The 18,779-nt window shown below is 40.0% G+C and overlaps 1 protein-coding gene across 1 annotated transcript in view; it reads left to right on the top strand.

The window, feature by feature from the left end:
- GFRA1 (GDNF family receptor alpha 1) overlaps positions 1-18,779 on the top strand; it is a 131,812-nt gene that overhangs the window by 89,597 nt on the left and 23,436 nt on the right. Inside the window, exons 5-7 of the mRNA XM_059852020.1 lie at positions 9,047-9,156; positions 14,827-14,961; positions 18,030-18,208. Coding sequence (XP_059708003.1) covers positions 9,047-9,156; positions 14,827-14,961; positions 18,030-18,208 — 424 coding nt within the window. The remainder of the gene's footprint in view (positions 1-9,046; positions 9,157-14,826; positions 14,962-18,029; positions 18,209-18,779) is intronic.

The following is an 18,779-nucleotide window of genomic DNA, read 5'->3' as shown; positions in this document are numbered from 1 at the left end:
TTACCTCAAGCCATGTATGTGCTACAGGCAAGAACTGCTCTGTGTTTAATGTAAATAACAGATCTGTTCTATCAAGTCCATTCCCAGTGTACTTCCTCTGACATCAGTGACTTCAGTGGATTTATTCCAGGGGTGATTTTGGCTCTTCCTGTTTTATGTAGGTCAATCTTCAGGCAGTGCTAATTAGGAGAATGTCAACTGATTTTACCATTCCATTATGCTGGACTTTGTAAAGGTTATTTATATCATTCTACATCAGGGCCCAGTGAGAGAATATTTCTGGTGGCAGTTCATCTGTTAAAATAGCTGCAAGAAAATGTAAGCACTGGAGCTAAAAATAAAACTTTGTTTCTCTACAGAGCAAGTGACAGCCACATGCATATCTTCAAATTTTAGCATTCTCATGTTTACTGAATAGAAATTACATTGCTTTAATTATGTTAATAATCACTGCAGTGTTAACTGGAGTAACTCCTCTAAGTGGAAGCGAGATGTAAATGTGGCAGTGTCTGCAAAGACTTCTCAGCAGAGGTGCTGGTTGTTTCCTGTGGTTGTTTCCTATGCTTTAATGATCTGCTGGCTTTAAAACAAGTGGCACAGAAGGGGTTTTCTGGTGTGTTTACTGTTGATGATAGATTTTCTGTGTGAGCTGACTGTGACCCTTGTCTAAGGTTATTGAGAGATGACCTTACATCAAAAGATAATGTTTGTGCTTACATTAATTTTTTTCAGGCACATTTTATAAACCATTAAAGGAAGTTTTTTTATTATAAAGCACATACGACTAAGAACTCTGTTAAATTCAAGCTGTATTATTTGAATATTTAGTTCACTTTGTTCCAGTTCAAGCATAGATCACAGTGGTTTTCCTCTCAGTAACGATGCTCCCTTTGCCAGTTAGTCATTATGAAATGCTGGAGGTACATCTCAGTAACTGGCCATCATGTAGCATTGCAAATTTTTCAGAATGGACAGTTTGTTTCAGAACAACCTCTGTAAATGTCTGGGTGTATCACAGACTGCCAACTCCTGGGCTCACATTTTTTTATCTGCCTTCACTTTGTTTTGAGAGTGGAGTAAAAAAAAAAATGCTCTTAATACAGCACATCATCCTTAACTGGTAAAAAATATTTGTTTTGCAATCTTAGACTACAGATCAGTGCTTTCTGTATGATCATTATATACCCATATTACTTCTAAAAGCAAGTAAAACATGTGGAATAAGATCAATGCTCTCTTGGCTTGCTGCTGCCCCAGAACTTCTTGACTTTGGTGGGGCTGTTTTGTGCATGAAAAAATGGACTACTCTGCTTTTATCTTCTGTATTTCTGATTTTACATTTGTTGTCTTACTCCAAGGTCAGAGCAGTATTTAGAATAGCTTCAGGATGGGTTTCAGCCATGCTGGCTGCCCACAGAACCTGCTCAGCTAGTGCAGGGACACTCTGGACACTCTTTCTTTCCTTGAGCCACCCCTCTGACAAGGGGACACGGAGTTGTTTCCTTCAGGAATGTCACCACACATACCACTGAGAGATTTTCTTAGGCAAAGAGCATCCCTGCATAACCCCAGGAAATCTGATGTTCCAGTACATCTACCAACAGAAACTTTTCTGGTGAAAAGAGAACTTGCATTGTACTTTTTAGATTATTTTTCATCTCCAAACTCCCATCAGTTTCATGCTTGAGCTAGTAATAGTCTATTATAGTTTATTCAAGTGGTTACAGGGAACATTATTGCCATGGATGTCTTTCTCAGGTACTTGGAAGCACATCCTTTCAGTGTGCACTCACAATAAGGTTATTCATAAACACTGAGGCATCCAGTGGCACGCTCAAGGACTTGCAGTGGCCCTGCTTTTCCTTGGCTTGCTTTTTGAGAGTGACAGTGATTTTCTGAGGTTACCAGCCAGTTACTCAGACTATTCTGCTTGCCCAGCTGATGAAGTGAGAACAACTCTCCCCATAAAGCAGTTCTTTCCTGGGTAACATCCTGCCAGGAGACACTGAGGCTTGGGCATCTTTAAAAATGCCAGTCATTTTTTATTTAGAAGCTTCAATTAAACAGCATAAAGGAAATTAAACAAACAATACACAAATTCACAATAGTTGGAAAGCAGCTGGTGGACTTGCTCATGTTATTGGAGAGCTTTGGTACAGACAGGTAGACTAAATAGAAATCTTACCAGCATCCCCTGATAAAGTCACTGGCTGACAATTCAGCCTGTCCTTTTGTAGAGGGCTCTGACAGAAGTGTTTTCTTTGCAGCTGGGAAGACAGAACACATTATGAATGCTTAAGGTCGATGCAAGGAAACAGAGCCCTGCAAAACATATTTAATATAGGTTTGATTTCCTGTGGAATGTTTTCCAGATGTTCTCTCCAACAGGCCTCTAAAAAATGATGTGAGGTAATTTTTTTTTTTTTTTTGCAAACAGAAAGAGAAAATTCTGGTTTGTGTCACAGCATCTGAGAATCACTGTTCTAATTCTTTATTACATTACCTTGTGCTCAGGATTTTCACCATATTTTTCAAAATTGGTTTTATTACACAAAAGGTCAGTAGTATATAAATATTTATATAACCCAATTTCAAATAAATCATACTTGTTTAGAATCACATTTGAGCTTAGTAGTTTCCCTTAAACCCAAAGGAGACCTAATATATTAAATTAAAATTACTCTCATGCATGATCTTGAGTCGCTTAGAGGATTTAATTAACATTGATAAACTATGGCATTAGTGCTTTGTTAAGTTCTTTTGATTTTCTGTAGCAGATACTGTGTAAAAAGATCTAACTGGTCTCCAGCAGATATATGAGCAAAGGGAAAGGACAATATTAACAGAAAATTGTTTAGAACTTATTTTATTTTGCTTCCCACAAAGTGCAGTAAAAACTCATGGGTGTAGGGTATTAATTTGCTAATAGAAGAATAGAAAGAATACAGTGTTTGTACCTTTAATTTTAAAATACAGATATGCATAGGTGGAAGTGCTTTTCATTTTGCAAGACTGAATTTCAAGGAGTTAGATCTCGTTTTCTGGGGTGTTAATTGTCCAGGAGGCCCCTGGGAAACAAAAACCCTGTAGTGACATAAATTCTGGCAGATGTGGTGGGGACGTGGTAGAGGCAGAGAGCTGGGTCGAGTGTGGGTGCTCCTCTGGAGGGACCAGCCCTGGTGGCCTTGTGCCTGTGCCTGATGCTCTGAGCAAGCACTCGTGCTGCTGGAAGGCATCTCAGTGGATCTTGTGTGGTCCCTGGTGTTTGTTCCTGTGTCTAGTTATCCCACAATCCAAATAGGCTGCCTCTGTGTAATTGGGCATTGTCCATATTTTGCTTCCAGATGAACAGCACAGTTTTGAGAGGCAAGTTGAACCCAGAATCAAATATTTGCTTGGATTTAGGCTTCCAGGCATTTAAAATAACAAAAAGCAGCAAAACCAGATAACAACCAGCTTCTTTCAGTTAATAGCTGGTATTTGGGATCTAAAATCCTGTAATGGTTTCTGCCAGTGTTGGAAAAGATTTGGATCAGCTCATGTGAGAGAAGCTGGCTTCAATATTCAGGTCTTGGGAGGCAAATGGTTTGCCAGCAGAAATTTACTTTTTTACCCTTCCCACTCCCCAAAAGTACCAAGGCTGAGCTGGATGTCAGGATTCAGCATGGAATGGGGACTTTCTGGGGACTCTAGGGACAGGCAGGACAGAACCTTTTAGGCTGTGCTCATCCCACCAGCCCAGCTTGGGAATGGGACATCTCCTTGGGGACAGGATGGGACCTCAGCCCATGGGCAGAGCTGGCTTCGTGGGGCCCATGACTGGGCAGGACAAGGGTGGGCAGGAACATCAGTGACTCAGGGCCAGGACACTGTCATTGTGTGAGAAGGAGAGTAGCAACCAAACACAAACCAGCCTTTTCATTGGAAGAATTTAGTGGGGTTGCTGTTTACTAAATCCATGGGAAAGTGACCTCTTAAATAAAAATGTCAAAATTTGTAGTTGCTCACAGGTGCTCAACAGTGTGTTTAGATAGCTAAGGAGGTGTAAGATTTATTAATATTACACTGCTCTAGTGTCCTTTAATGAAAAAAAGATGGGTCAGAGCTACTTTACTATGTGCAAGGAGAGTCATCTCTCCTTATGGAGTTCCTCTGAGGCTTTTTTCATCCCCCTGCTTGACAGAGTTGCTTATGTGGCCTTTGCCTCATTATCTCACTGTTTATGAAAGAAAGAGAGAATGAAATGCTCCTCCAACAATGAAGCCATTAGTTTGGCCACATACCAACCCTTGCATCCAGCTCTTGCATCCCAGCAGAAGCAGCACCACTCCAGCCATAGGGGAGCTCGTTGTAGCCAGAGTAGGACACTGCAGTTGACCCCCACGAAAGAAGAACAAGTATTTTGACTTGTTGTTTTTTTCTGTAATGGTGCCATTTATCACTATGACACACATTCATTGACTTAGTCTGGCTTTTTTCAGTGTGGGATTTATACCTCTTTTCTGGTTTGAATATTGATGCAGCACTTCCCTTACGTGACTGCACTGCCAAATGGTGTCTAGACAGCTCTGACTAATTAGTGTAGTCACCTCAGTCTCTCAGCTGTGGCATTTACCTACTCTTTATGTTGCTGCTATAAATAGGTGCCTAAACAGAAGCAGCAGTGCAAGGAGAGGTGGCAGTGAGCATGTCCAGAGCTCCCCTGACATCCCTGAGGTGGGGCACGGGAGCGCTGACGCTCTCTGCATTCCTAACAGGGCAAGTGGTTGTAAGCACTGCCTTGGACATCTCAACCTGTGTGTGGGCAGCCAGCAGGAGACCTGAGTTCAGTGTCTTGCTTGGTGTGAACATCACCAGTGCCAAGGCAAGGCTGAGAGAGGTTTTTCTCCTCAGGGCTGAGCCCTTGTGTACCAACAATACAGTCAGAGAGGAAAAAAGAAGATAAATCAACACCGGCCATCCCAGTGAGGTTGGTGCTTCTTGAGGAGGAATATGGTTCAGAGTGTTGCTTTCTGGTAGGTCATTAATTTGCACCAGATCCAAACTAAAAATTGTAAAAAATTTTCTGCAACTTCACAGTTCTTATCATACTTTTAAATATTGCACCAGTGCTAAAGCTGAATTGACCAGCCTTAAAGACGGAGAACTGATAAATATCTAAGATAACTTCAGGACATCAAAGAACTTTTACAGAACCTTAAGAACAAAAAGTTGTGTAAACCTAATCAATGTCGCCTATGCAATGGGTTGTGCTAATATAAAATTAAATTGCTTCAAAAATTATATGCAGATTCAATACAATAGTGCTATTAAGAAAGCTTATTTGTAAGCAAATGTGAAAATTTTGAATTATCCAACTGAGTATTTGTAGAGCCACTATCATAAGGGGAGCAAATTAACTTTGCTTCCTTTGTATTTTTAACTGTTACAAATTATTTTACTGGTACTAATACAAAGCATTAGAGAATAGCAGGTTTGGGATTTTTTCTCTTCTTTTCAGAAAGGCTGTTTGTTGTTTGAGCAGATTTTCTTTGAATTTGCTGATGGGATTATTCTTACTTTTCCAGCTAGTGCTATACAAAATATTTAAAGTAAGCTTTCCAGAACATCTGCAGGTTTTCCAGAGCTAAGATAAGACTAATTTTATTTGTGGGGCTTTTGCCCTACAAAGAGATTATTTTGTTTGTTTGTTTGTTTTTTCCTCTTCCTGGGAGGAAGATTTCTGAGCAGTACCCCTTATTTATGCAAGGAAAAGGGATCACATCATAAATGTGGCTGTGCACAATGAGGATTTTATGACAGAAAAAGAAATTATTAGTTCCTTTTAGATGTGGTCCTGCTACATGGTATGAGCAATATAAAACTGTCTCTCTCCAGCAGTGAGATACATCAGTGTACACTGCACATTTAGAACTATGCACATTTGAAGGTGCATGTGGCAAATTCTGTTTGTTCTCTGGATAACAAAACTTCTCAGTCATGGCTTAGAAACCCTCAAGTTGCCACCCTCAGGTTGCCTCCTGCTGAAGGAGCACAAATTCAACACAGTGCATATTTTTTGATAGGACTGCTATTATCAGATTACTCTGATTCTGCATCCCTAAAAGGATTGTCTCTTTTACCCAAACAGTTCTTAATATTCATGTGCAATACTTTAGGATTAATGGTTCTCATTAGGCTAATTTGTCTCTCTCTCTAGATAAATAGCAGTACCACTGTTTTGGTGTTCACTGATGAGCACACTTTCATCACTGCCAGTCTGCTGGAAGTGTTTGGGGGTAGATCTTCAGTGAGTGTTAATCAGCAGATCTTCACTGAAAGTATTGCAGTATTTTATGGCAGATGGAGGTCTGTGCTTTTTTTTCTGGCCTTAACTTCATCTCCTGTGCAAATGAATCCACATAAGTATCAGGTGTAGTTAACAGCTCAGGAGAGGGTGAGAGCTTGGGTTGTGTGAAGTTTGAATGACTGGCTAGGGAAGGGTTGTGTGATAATGTCCAGCAATGCTCAGACCAGAGCTATCTGAACTGTATTTGACTTATGAAAACTTAAATGTGCAATGTTGTCACATCATTACTTTTTATGACCACAAAAATTCTTCAGAAATTCACATGGAAATCAAGGTGTGTGCAAAAGAGACCAGCAGAGCTATCTTTAGCCTCCTTTAGGGTATACAACAAGTAAGTACTTTAGGCAGGCTGGGTAGTAAATGACTGGGTTTATTCCATGGTTATCAGTCCTTAAAAACATTTAGAGAAGAGGAATGTATTAAATGATCTCTGGACCAGTGCACCTAATAACCTAAGGGAGAACTGGACATTCAAGAAGGATGAAACGATTGCAAGAAGTGTTTTCAGGATCATCAAGATGCTGATTGTATAATCCATTGCCAAAAAGATTTATTTGTGGTCTCATAAATAATGAAATTTGGATCCGAGGAGCGACTTTGTTTTAGAAATACAAGAATACTGTATATACAGAAGGCTTGCCCTTTCTACCATGGCAGAGGTTTTTCATAGGCTCTATTCTGTTCAAAACCTGACTTCATCCAGGTATGAGTGGAATTAGAAAAATCCTTGGAAACTGTCAACTCTCTTTGTTCCCAATTGATCCAAAAGCTGGATTCGAGCCACTGTCTTAATTACTGTCTGGGAGAGGAATCTCTGCAGTGATAGAGGGTTTCCTTTCCCAGATTTTCTTCATGGTGCTGCCATTGATCTCTTTCCATATCTTGAGACCCATTTCCTCTCAGCCTGTCTCCTGGCAGGTGCAGTATCTATTCACCAGCTAAGCAGGGATTTTATGTCAATTTAGAAATATATGTATACATACATATATACACACACACATATGTGTATATATATAAGTATGTATGTATGTATGAGTCTTTGCTAGAGAGGTTGACTTTTTAAAGCTATTAAAGGCAACTGGGTACAGGTTTCCATCTCAAGGTTGAGTGGTTAAATAAGGCAAGAGGGGGAGTGAAAAGCTTAGGGTTGACTGTGGCTTGAAGGCAACCATGGATTTACTGGTGTCAGTACAGTTAGAGAGAGATGGAACTAAAATAAGGCCATGAGAACAGCTCTCATAAATTCAGGTATAGGTTGCATGGAGTTTATTTATAGGATGCTTTCTCAAACTAAGCCTCTGAACCTTTTGATGTTTGCCCATCGTTGCTTTCAGGCCAATTAATGATGTGTATCCAGTCCCATTCTGGGGTAGGTAAAACAATAAAGCAAACAAAGATAATTAGTCTCTGGAGCATGTAAACAAATAAAGTAAATCACTTGCAAATCACTTGTTCCTGATAACTTTTGTGGGGTTGTTGCAAAACTGAAAAAGAGCATTTATATTGCAAATCTGCATAATGCTGGAGCAGTAATGAAAATTCATAGATTATACTATTCTGATTTTGAGAGGGCTTTGCAAAGATTAAGCATCTTATCCTGAGACATTACTGTGGATTGTCAGATGCAAAAGAACATTTTTATACCTATTTCACAGAAGATTGAAGTAGGGAGATGATTTTTTTTTCATGGATGAAGAAGTATAAATAAATAAATAAATAAACTCCAGGATTATAAGGCTAAGATGGGCAGGGGAGTGACTGTAGGATGTGTGACCTTGACCCACCTCATCAATGCCTTGCAAATTTTAGAGACCTGAATGGGAGCATTATGTGGTCCTTAAATTACAAATTCAGAGGAGATCCTGTTATTCCTTTTAATTTCCAACATGGAAATTGATCATCATTTGATCACAATACAGCTTCACTCCAGGTCTTAAAGCACCTCCTGCTTGTGATCAGTGCTCCCCCCTCCTTGGCCATGGGCTGGCTGAGGTGAGTGAAGATAAAGTGGCCACTCAGCAGCAGAACTCCATGCAGAGCACACTTTCCTTTCATCTCAGCCCTGGAGCCAGTACTCTGGAGTTTGGATAAATGCAGGTTTTGCAAGAACAAATGGATCTCTGTGGCTCTGGGGGTGAGGAGGCTGTGCCAGCTGGTCCTGCCTGCTGCCCCAGCTGCTGCTGCAGGCCAGGCCAGGGCAGGGCAAGGTGAGCCCACTCTGGAAACGTGGGACACCACCAAAGCAGGTCCTGCTTCCAGTCTTGCAGCAAGAGTCTTGCTTGCTCTGTGAGCACAAACATACAGCTCTGTGTAATCAGTGAAACAGCAGAAGCTGTGCTCTGAATAAAAGACTCCAGTCAGAGTTCAGATCCAGGCAAAATGACTCCTCATATGATAAAATCAGTCTTTGTCTTTTTTTCTTGGCATGAAAATGCAGAACATTTCTTTTGGTAAAGGGCAGGCATTTCACTGTTGTTCTGTTCCTTTTTTACTGTTTTGTTGCACTTTTTTGTTCTGACTTCAAAAATAGATTCTGGAAAGAGATGTGTCTTAGAAAGAGACTCTCAATAGCTGAAATGGGTCCAATATGCATTTAAGTTAAAGAACATTAAGCCTTGTCCAAAAACAGAGTGTGTAAAAGGTAAGAATGCCTTCAGGCTTGACTTTTAAAGATACGCATTTTTCTTCCCGTTGCAGATCTCGCCTTGCAGATTTCTTCACAAACTGCCAGCCTGAGTCACGCTCTGTTAGTGGCTGTCTGAAGGAGAACTATGCTGACTGCCTGCTTGCTTACTCGGGGCTCATTGGTAAGAGGGCAAGGAAGGGTGGGAGCTTGCTCATGAGAAAAAAAAAAAACCCTAACTGCATTTGGAAGGCCTGTGTGAAATAAAATCTGGAATATAATCCTGTATGATATGATACCAGGCCAGTTTCTGCACCTGCATGGAGTGGCCCTGTTTTGCCTTACAGAGATTCTTGGGGGAGGCTTGTACATTGCAAGAAAATTAAGGATGGAAGGTAAGGGGAGAAAGGTGCTTGAATTTGAAATAAAGGCAAGCTTAGAAAGCAAAGCTTATTTAGAGGGTTGAATGTAGACAGGAGTGAGGAGTAGGAAGTTAACAAGTGGAAGTGCAGCTTGGTTGATATTGCAGCTGTCATCACAAGTTTGGGTAAACACCTTCAGAGAAAGGTACCTGAATCCTAGATATGAAACAATAGATCAATCCAGCCTTTTATCAATTCCAGCTGCTGTTCTTCCCATGATATCCTTCTGTCCACTCTCAAGTGTTTTCAGAGATGCCTGTTAGTGAGATGAGCTGAGACCAAATTTGAAATCCTCTTCCCTCCCCAATGTAGTTATTTTTGTTTGTTGTCACCTTCCTGAGTGTCAGCAGGCACAAGGATGCCTTTATGGAAGCCAGATTCCACATGCCACCCTCAGTATTTGATTCCTGAAAGAGAGAGATCATGTCAAGAAGCTGAATGTGTTGTAGAAATATCATAGTTGGGCAATAAATAATAAGTGAATGTCAAAACTCTGAAACAAATAAATTTGAAAGGCCACCAGATAAAATGTTTTTAAGCTGGCAGCCTGCACCTGCTGCAGTGCAGTAATATCCCCTTCTGCTGGGCATGAAGGTGCCAGCTGAGGCCCTGAAGCTGATCCTGCTGTTAAATAAATGTCTCTGGAGATAAGATCGAAATGAAAATATTTCTAGAATAGGTTGGGCTTGCTGAAAAATGACTGAAAGCTATTCTCTGCGGCTTATTGTTAGCATTCTTATTACTCTAGCAGCTAACGAGTGAGGTAAGTCCGTGTGGCAATGGTAAAATGAGATGTGATGGCTTCAAAGGATATTCTTCTACCACTGAAGAGATTAAGACAGTATGCAAAGGCTATAACATCTGAGCAGTTATGACAGACTGTCATTTGACTCTCAAACAGAGAATTGAATAGCCTTGAAATCTGATCTTGTCAATGAGATGAAGAAGTCTGGCTGCTGGCAAGGAGTAATTGTTACTCACAGATACTTCTGGCTAAGAGCTGCCAAGTTCTTGCTGGACCTAGAGCGTTCTGCTGGCAGTTTTGTTGGTTTCATTTTTCAGTTTAACCCCAGAAATGACCTAGTTCCTCTTGTGAGGTGTTCTTGTGTTGGTGGGGGTGACCATGCTGCAAGACACTGTCACACATCAGAAATGTGGAATGGGGGCCAAAGGAGTTCAAATCAAAAGGAGATCTACTTTTCAAAGGGAAAAATGCACATTTTTCTTCCTTCCTGCTACCCCCTGGAGACTTGCAAAAGAGCAGCTGTAACTGGTGTTACAAGAGTTTTTGCTTCTTAGTAGTAATTCTGTTAAGTAAGAAATTACCAAAGCATTTCTTGTGCTGAAGCAGTAAATTCCTGCTTCTGATATCAATCCGCTGTGAAAGTGGAGTAAGGCAGAAATCAGCAGTATGATCTTTCAAAAGTCTGCTTAATAGATATAAAACACGAGAAGAAGAGTTATACTGTGGTAAGAAGCTGCTACAGATCCATTCGTCCATCAGAGCTTCAGGATCTCCATTTAATTAAGATGAACTATTGTTCATTAAAATAAAATATTATTTCATTTGGCCATTTCATTAAATGTAGCAAAAATTGCACCTCCACAGAGTTTATTCAGGAAGCTGAGGCTTCTCTGTGGAAGGTACAGTGAATGTGAGTCTTTCCTCAAATACAGGGATGCAAATGAGGGTTAACTTCACTGAAATGAGTGGAATCCCACCTAAAATTAATGACCTTAAATGAAAATGGAGCCAGTCACAGCTTTTGTATGAGGTGCTTTATTCATCAAAATGGAGAACAGTCTGTAGAAGCTGCTTGAATATTTGCATCAGGGTGTTATGTATATAATTTTAAAGATGTGTACACTTGATAGGAAGTTGAAAAACCTCAATTCATTGCTTTAGGCTCCTTGTTGTAGTGTTTGGATAAGTTTTTTTTTTTTTAACAGAAATAAAAATCATGTAAAAGAAGACTGCAGATAGCCATGTTTGAGTCAGTGCTTTGGTTACAGCCTGGCTAAGCCATCTGGACCTTCTGCACTCCCATATGAATTAAGTTTTGCTCTAAGTGCTGACTTCAAGATCTGCTTTAGCATTCACTTTCTGACACATTTTCCCTTATCTCAAGCAAAATCCATCCAAGTTCCCTGTTATTCCCAGGAATTCCATGAGAGTTTGTGTGAACAAGCTGGACTTGCTTTTGGCCAAAGAAACTTCAGCCCCTTGTCCCTTCTCCTAGACTCACCATCCATCTCCTTAATTCACCCAAATTTGAGCAACCTCTAGGCTGTGTGGAGGCCAACTCTGCTTTTGTCTAAAATGTGGAGGTCTCACTGCTGCCTTTTGAGACCATCCCAGAGCTGTTTGGTACCTAGAGTTCAGAAAACCAAGCATGTCCTACTTTACCATGGTTTCTCTGATCCCTTAGTGTCCATCAGCAGAATTCCCAAGATGCCAGCTAGTGGAGGAGGGGGGAAGGGAAAGGCACACACTTTGCAGTGAAAAAAGAAAATCCACCCCAGGAAACCAAGCATATAATCTGCTTGGGTTCACATCTGCCCCCAGGTTTAAATGACAGACTGATTTTCTACTAGCTGCTCTTTCAGCCACTCTGTTTTTGCTGGATGCACAGTTTGTGTGCTGTGTACACACTTTCCTTGTCCTGTCTTTCCCGTATTCATCAACCCTAATTGTACCTTGGTATCTGTTACACTTTTAACCCCTGTCTTAACCCATTTTAATTACCTTATTACCTCTTTGTGATAAGAAAGTCTTACCTCAGTGACCTTTTTAATTTCCTCAGTACCTTTCTGTTTTTTCAACCCTTCACTAAGCATTTGCTAATTAGAATTTTTTTTCAGCCGACTGTTTTCTTTCCATTTGCAAAATCCTCTTGATTTTTTGGTTTCTCACACTTTTTTTCAGATCATGTTGCAAGGCTGAAATAGTGTTCTGAACTACCACATGGATGAGAGAGAGACATTTTAATGTGTTTTATTTTAATTTAATATCGTTCTTATTTATCTTCTGTCCAGTTTTCATTAACAATGCAAATTAAATTTGCCTATTTTACAAAATTCTCTGTTTCCATTTAATGAATTTCAGACCATGCTGTTTACTCATGTACCAATCTCATGTAGAATTCAAGCAATTATTAGTGCAACTATCTGTTAAAAGCTGCAAGAAGCCAAAGGTATGGGATTGTAGTCAAATTTAAGAACATCCCAAAACAAGAGAAAAGATGCTTTTTGTCAATCTCACAAAGGGACCACTCTCATTTTCTCATCCATTACTGTCTTCCTCAGGCCAGCCCTTGTGCCTGTTGTCCTTTGTCTCCCACGTCACATATGAGGCAGTTTGCATGTTGATTTGTTCATTTCCCAGCACTGCCTGGTGACTGAAAGGCTATTAGACATCACTCTGTGATTTGTGTTATTTCTAATGTTCCTTTTTTTAGCTTAATGTTTGGTAGCCCTTTCCCGTCTGTTATTGCAGGCTGTTGGACCCTGGACCTATGGACCAGATTTTCTCTCCTAGTGAACACTTTGTGTCTCTAACATTTGTCCTTCATCTATTCCATCTTCTTAATGACTACTTTGATGTCAGTTTTGAGGAGATGTGATCACATTTCCTCACAATATATGACCTGTCCTAGGATTGCAAATTATCAAGTGAGGAACATGTTCCCTGAAGCAGCTGGCAGCTGTTCAGGTCTGGAATACCTTCCCCTTTTTATTTAATTTTTCTGTTTTGGTCAGACAAATAAAATAAAGATTGGAACTTCTCAGTCCTTAGGAAAGTTTGAAATATCTGATCAGCTGGGGTATTGCATTCAGTGACACCACTGGCTTCAGCAAGTGCTCATCATACAACAGTTTCCTGATGCAGATGAGAGATGAGCACTTGCTGTACATCTTTCAGGACACAAAATGCCTGCTTTGGTTTCATTTCATTCTTGGCTGCATTGAGAATGGGATATAAATGGGAGAATATTTACCCAAGACTTTGTAACAGAGTTAGAATGGCCCTGTGGTTGGAAAGTTGTTGACAATTTTTAGGAAATAATCACTTTCCTGAAGAAGTAGTGGAACAACAGGATTAATAATAGTTGATTACCTGCAGAGAACCTGCTGCACCTTTTCATGCATGCTGGTTTTTGCTCTGTTCATCACCCTAACCCACTCTGCTGGCAGGTCCCTCGTGAGCACCCTGGGGTAACACTGCTCCAAGATGTGGTAGGGCTCCCCTCAGCATCACCAGCATTCTCCTTGCACATGCATTTCAGAAATGTTTTTCCAGTCTGGCTGCAGACTCAAGGAGGAAGCACAGGTCTGGATACCATTTCAAGCATTTATTTGCAGCTAGAATTAAAATGAGAAAAAACACAAGTGAGGAAGGAAAATCCTAAAAGATTTTTAAGTGCAGCTCTAAGGACACAGTCCACGTGTGTTTGATTTGGCAGCAAAGCCCTTCAAAGGGGAGCTCACCTTCTCCCAACCCATCCCTCCCTCTGCCAGGTTTTCTACCTGTCAGTTCTGCTGTTGCAGCTCTCTGTGGGAATCCTTTTTGGAGGGAAGAAATGTGCCTTCAATGTGTGAGTCGTGTTACAGTCCCTAAAGTGATTGCATTCAAACAGCAGAGGGTGTGAAATACAGCACAGGGCTGGGTGTCAGAGGCTGAGAGGAGCCAGGAGCTGTCAGATCTGTGGGTCAGAGCCCTGCTGTGGGTCTGTGTGGTGAATCCAGCCCCGACTGCATGGCTTCCCAAGGGCTGTGTGCCATCTTAGGGTGGAAGGAATGTTCCAGTGCTGTGGAAACCCAGAGCACGGGGAATATTTCTCTGTCTGCTCTGGGCTGCCCTGACCCCCAGGGGAGCACTGACTTTGACCCTCATTCTTGGAGAAAGTTTCCTGGACTTTAAGATGGACTAGAATGCACAAAAGTGTGAAATAGATTACAGAGAGTAGTGTAGGTGTATCACTTGGGGAGAAATTTAAGTTTTGGGATTTTTAGTATGTTGAGGATGGAAGGGAGATGGAGGACACAGGGTGTTGTCCTGGGTTTCGTCTTCATGCTGCTTCTTCCTTCTTCATGGGTTTTGGGGGCCTTTTTGTAATTGGGCCAAAAAGTCCACACTGGGGGCTCTTTGGAATCAGTTATTGGGTTAAAAGGGAAAATAATCCAGGTGTCAGTTCTTAATTGGATAGTTTAGTCTTAAAAGAGCTCGTAACAAGGGATTGTTGGCCATTTTGTGCCTTCTAATGAAAAGCTGCTGAACTCACAGTAGTGCAACTGTTTTACTGATAAGAAATAATAAACACCTGAGTCCAAACATGAAATACCATCTCAATCCCGAGCCAGAGAAACCCACAACTGGTACCACCACTCGGTGCAGAGGTTGCTGACAGTGCTGTGCTTCACTCTGGTGACAGGCACTGTGATGACACCAAACTACATCAACTCCAGCAGCCTCAGCGTGGCCCCGTGGTGCGACTGCAGCAACAGCGGCAACGACGAAGAGGAGTGCAAGAAATTTCTGAATTTCTTCCAGGACAACACATGCCTTAGTGAGTACAAAATTAGGTGTCTTTTAATGTGTTGCAGAGTGTTTTCTGGAATTCCTTTACTGCTTAAGTGTGCTGTGTCACATGGAGGCCATCACTTTGCACTTTGTCAAGGGGGGTCCTGTTGTAGGAGTAAAAATTAAAAGAATGAGCAAATATGCCTGATACCGTGATTTGTGGCCATGATTTCAAACATGAGAAACTCTTGGAAAAAGAAAATAGAACCCAAAAGTGTATGATACTGAAATATGTTTACATCACAGGTCATATTTGGAGCCTAACAGTCTTTACCGTGGAATTGCAGCACCTGAGGGGTTTCTGTATAATTTAAGAAATTCATATAAAAAAGACATGTAGTTTAGGATATGAAGGATTTGCTGTGAGTAAGTATAAATTGGATTGTGCTTGCAATTTACAGCCAACTTCATTTTTTTTAGGATATTGGATCTCAGATGCCTGGTTTTAACACAAGCCTGGATAGTAACTATTGTAAAGATTTTGTTAAATTATTGATTTTTTTTTTTTCTGTCGGACCCACTTCCAAATTAGGGACTATTATAAATTTCAGAATGGCTCAGTGGAGTCAATTTTGGCAGGTTCTCGTTTCAAATTTCCTGTCTGCCTGGAGCAGCATAATTGGATGATGTGGAGTGTGCATCAGAGTTTTAATTTCAGATAAATGAGGAGACCAAAAGAGCTTGGCTTCCCTAGCCTAGCTGAACAGAAGTTGAAAGGAGACGTGATTGTCCTCTGAAATTGCATTAGCAGGGCAAACCCAAGGAGGGGAAGGGATTACTTCACCTGTAGGACAGTGTTGGCATAAGATCAAAAAGGAAGATATTGGCCATACATATTTAGGCTTGAAATAGAAAATTTTTAACCATCAGACTAAAGTTAAGAAATAGGTTTCCTGCAGGAGTTTTGAGGGTAAAAGTGGTTTTAAAAGTCATATTTCATCAGCTTATGGAAAGAAGCAGAGATCATTGCTTTTTTCCAAAACACTGAATGTGCTCAATGATCCAGACTGGCCCATCCAGCCCTACAGACTTGAGCTGATGCTAGGGCAGGGCTCATCATTTTTACTTGAGGGGCTGAAAATCCCCACTGGTAGCTTCTCAAGAAGCAGCATTGCACTGAAGGCACAGGGAGTTCTGTGCACAGACACCTGAGTTGCTCTGTGATACACTGTTTATTAAGCATTGGAAGAATGAATCAATTACTCAAGTTCATTTAACAAAAGAAAAAGAGAAAAGAGTTCAAACTTTATGAGGGGTAAAATTTAACAATATGCCATCAGACCTTCAAGACTAATGGCAGTTGCCATTTATATCTATTGCAGTAACTCAGATTTTATTCATTTGTGAATGCATTAATTTCTAGTGTTGCAGGTTCCTTTTGGAACATAAAGACAGAGCGATTCCTTGTCCTTTCTTTTGCCATCAGTACAAAAGCATTAATGAAGACAAATCAAAGGCATTGGAGGTTACTGGGAGACAAATTATGTCATCCTAGCTGCAGGATAACATCTTCTTCAGGAAGAAATTAAAGGTGTTTCTGGATTTTCTACAAAGTTTTCTCTTTCACATAGAATAGGAATTTTAAAAAAAATTTATTTTCGTTAGTGAGCCTTCCACTGCCTGGAGAAAATGTCATTAAAATCCTTCCCACTTTTATACAACACAAAAACTTCTTTTTCCACGGTAGGAAGAAACTAGGAATTTCTTACTAGTCTGTTTTTCAGTATATTTCCCCTTCAAAATGTAAAACAAACCTGTTACTTTTGGGGCATTTACAGCAATTATCTGTTTGAAGTCACTCATTGCAGCAGGGCTGGACTGGAAGACCTTGAAAGGCTCCTTCAACCCAAACAATTCTGTGATTCTGTTATAGAATCATAGAATAACTCAAGTTGGAAGGGACTCATAAGGATCATCAAGTATGATTGTATGAAATAATTGAAGACTAATTGTAAAGGCTGCTTGTTACTTGGAAAACTGGAAGGATTGCAGATATTTCTGTGGCCGTTCTTGCAACAGTGGAAACAAAGAGTTACTGTGATTTTAGGAAATACTGCTTTTTATATTGCCTTATTCATGGAAACACAAGAAAAGTTATCATATCCCTCTTCCCGCTTTGTCTCCATTAATGTAGCTCATTCTGGTGCTTTTTACAAGTCCTTCTCTTTGCATCTTGAAGTTCTGAGAACTAATATCAGAATAAAATACATCTTTTTCAGAAGAAAATTGCATGTAAATTATTTTATAAGGCAAGGAATGGCACTGAGAAGAAGTGTTAATAACTTCCACATATTAGTCCCCAGTGAAATTGTTTGATTTCTTGTACAAAGAATTTGAAATAAGAAATCCCCAAATCCTTGTTGAATCCCCAAAGACCTGATTAAGAACTGTTTTTCTATTTGTTTATAAAAAAACTCCAACCAATTTACTCTTGCTATAAACACACTCTTTAATCCTGTGAAACTGTGATAAGCTTTTTAACTTTTATATTCCAAAGTTTTAGTTTAACCATGTTTCCCTCACCCAATTATGCAGATTTTGATTGAAAATGGTAAGGAAAAGATTGCCTTAGTTAAACTATTTTGTAGTTATTGGCATATTAGTTTTACTACCAACAAGCTGTAGAAATAAATATTTATTCTCTTCTCTGTTTTTAGTTTGCTCTGTAACTTCACCTGCCTGAATTAGGACATGACATTCAAACTGCATTTTTAATCTTGAAAGTAAATTTTTGAGTCTTTGGGATGGTAACAAATGTGATTATGGTTGGTCTTAAAGCTTCTGTCAAGAATTACTGGAAACATTACAAAGAGTAGAGGCTACACCAAATAATTATGTGACTCCAAATTTTCTGTTCATGTTTTTGATAGGTTCAAAAATAAGACACATTTTTCAACATAAAATTGAGTTTCTATAAATACACATTTAAAATCTAATAATAACAATAATAATAATAATAATTAATAATAACCCAATTTAAAAAAAACTCAGTTCTGCTTTTTGCCTTTTTTTTTTTTTTAGAAATAGAAAATTGCCTGTAATTTATTTTCACAGAAAATGCAATTCAGGCCTTTGGCAATGGCACTGATGTGAATGTCTGGCAGCCAATCTTACCAGTACAGACCACTACAGCCACAACTACGACAGCTTCCAGACTTAGAAACACAGGGGCAGAGACCACCAACAACGAAATACCCTCCCACAATGATTCACCAGCATGTGCAAACCTGCAGGTAAGAGAGTTTTGTACTTCTTGTTCTGCATAAATGAAAGTTTTTCATAGGTACCTGTCAAGGAGCCTCACACTGCCTGACTGGATGCCTGCCTAAACTGGAATATCTGTTTATTCCCATGGTGTAGTTACAAGCTGCATATGTTGTGAGCTGTCAGACACTCTTATTTTAATCAGCAACTTGCATATCTCAAAGTGGACTTTATTGCCTTGCTGTCTCAGAAACAGGGGATGGTATTTAATTTCTTATCACAGGTTTGAATATGAATGTGGCACTCTCCAAATCCTGCCAGGATATGTCAGATTAAATTAATCCCTTGAGTACTCCTAATTCAGAGGGAACCCTTAATGTGAGCTAGCATGTCCTGCTGCCTTCTTTCTTATGTTATTGGTATTAAACTCAAGAAGGTTTTTTGGCTGAGTAGTTCTGGATATTATAGAACATATGGTGCTGCAAGGTACACGTTGAAGAAGCTGGACAAAGATAAAACTTTTGAATCAGGCACTCTGCGGAACTGAGGTCGAGGTCATGATGTGATTTGGGCCAATGGCTGTAGTGACTTTCTTTGACA

The sequence above is a fragment of the Haemorhous mexicanus genome, chromosome 7 (assembly GCF_027477595.1).
Source record: "Haemorhous mexicanus isolate bHaeMex1 chromosome 7, bHaeMex1.pri, whole genome shotgun sequence".
Lineage (NCBI taxonomy): Eukaryota > Metazoa > Chordata > Aves > Passeriformes > Fringillidae > Haemorhous > Haemorhous mexicanus.
Note: the sequence above shows the minus strand (reverse complement) of the source record. Positions and strands in the feature narration are given on the sequence as shown.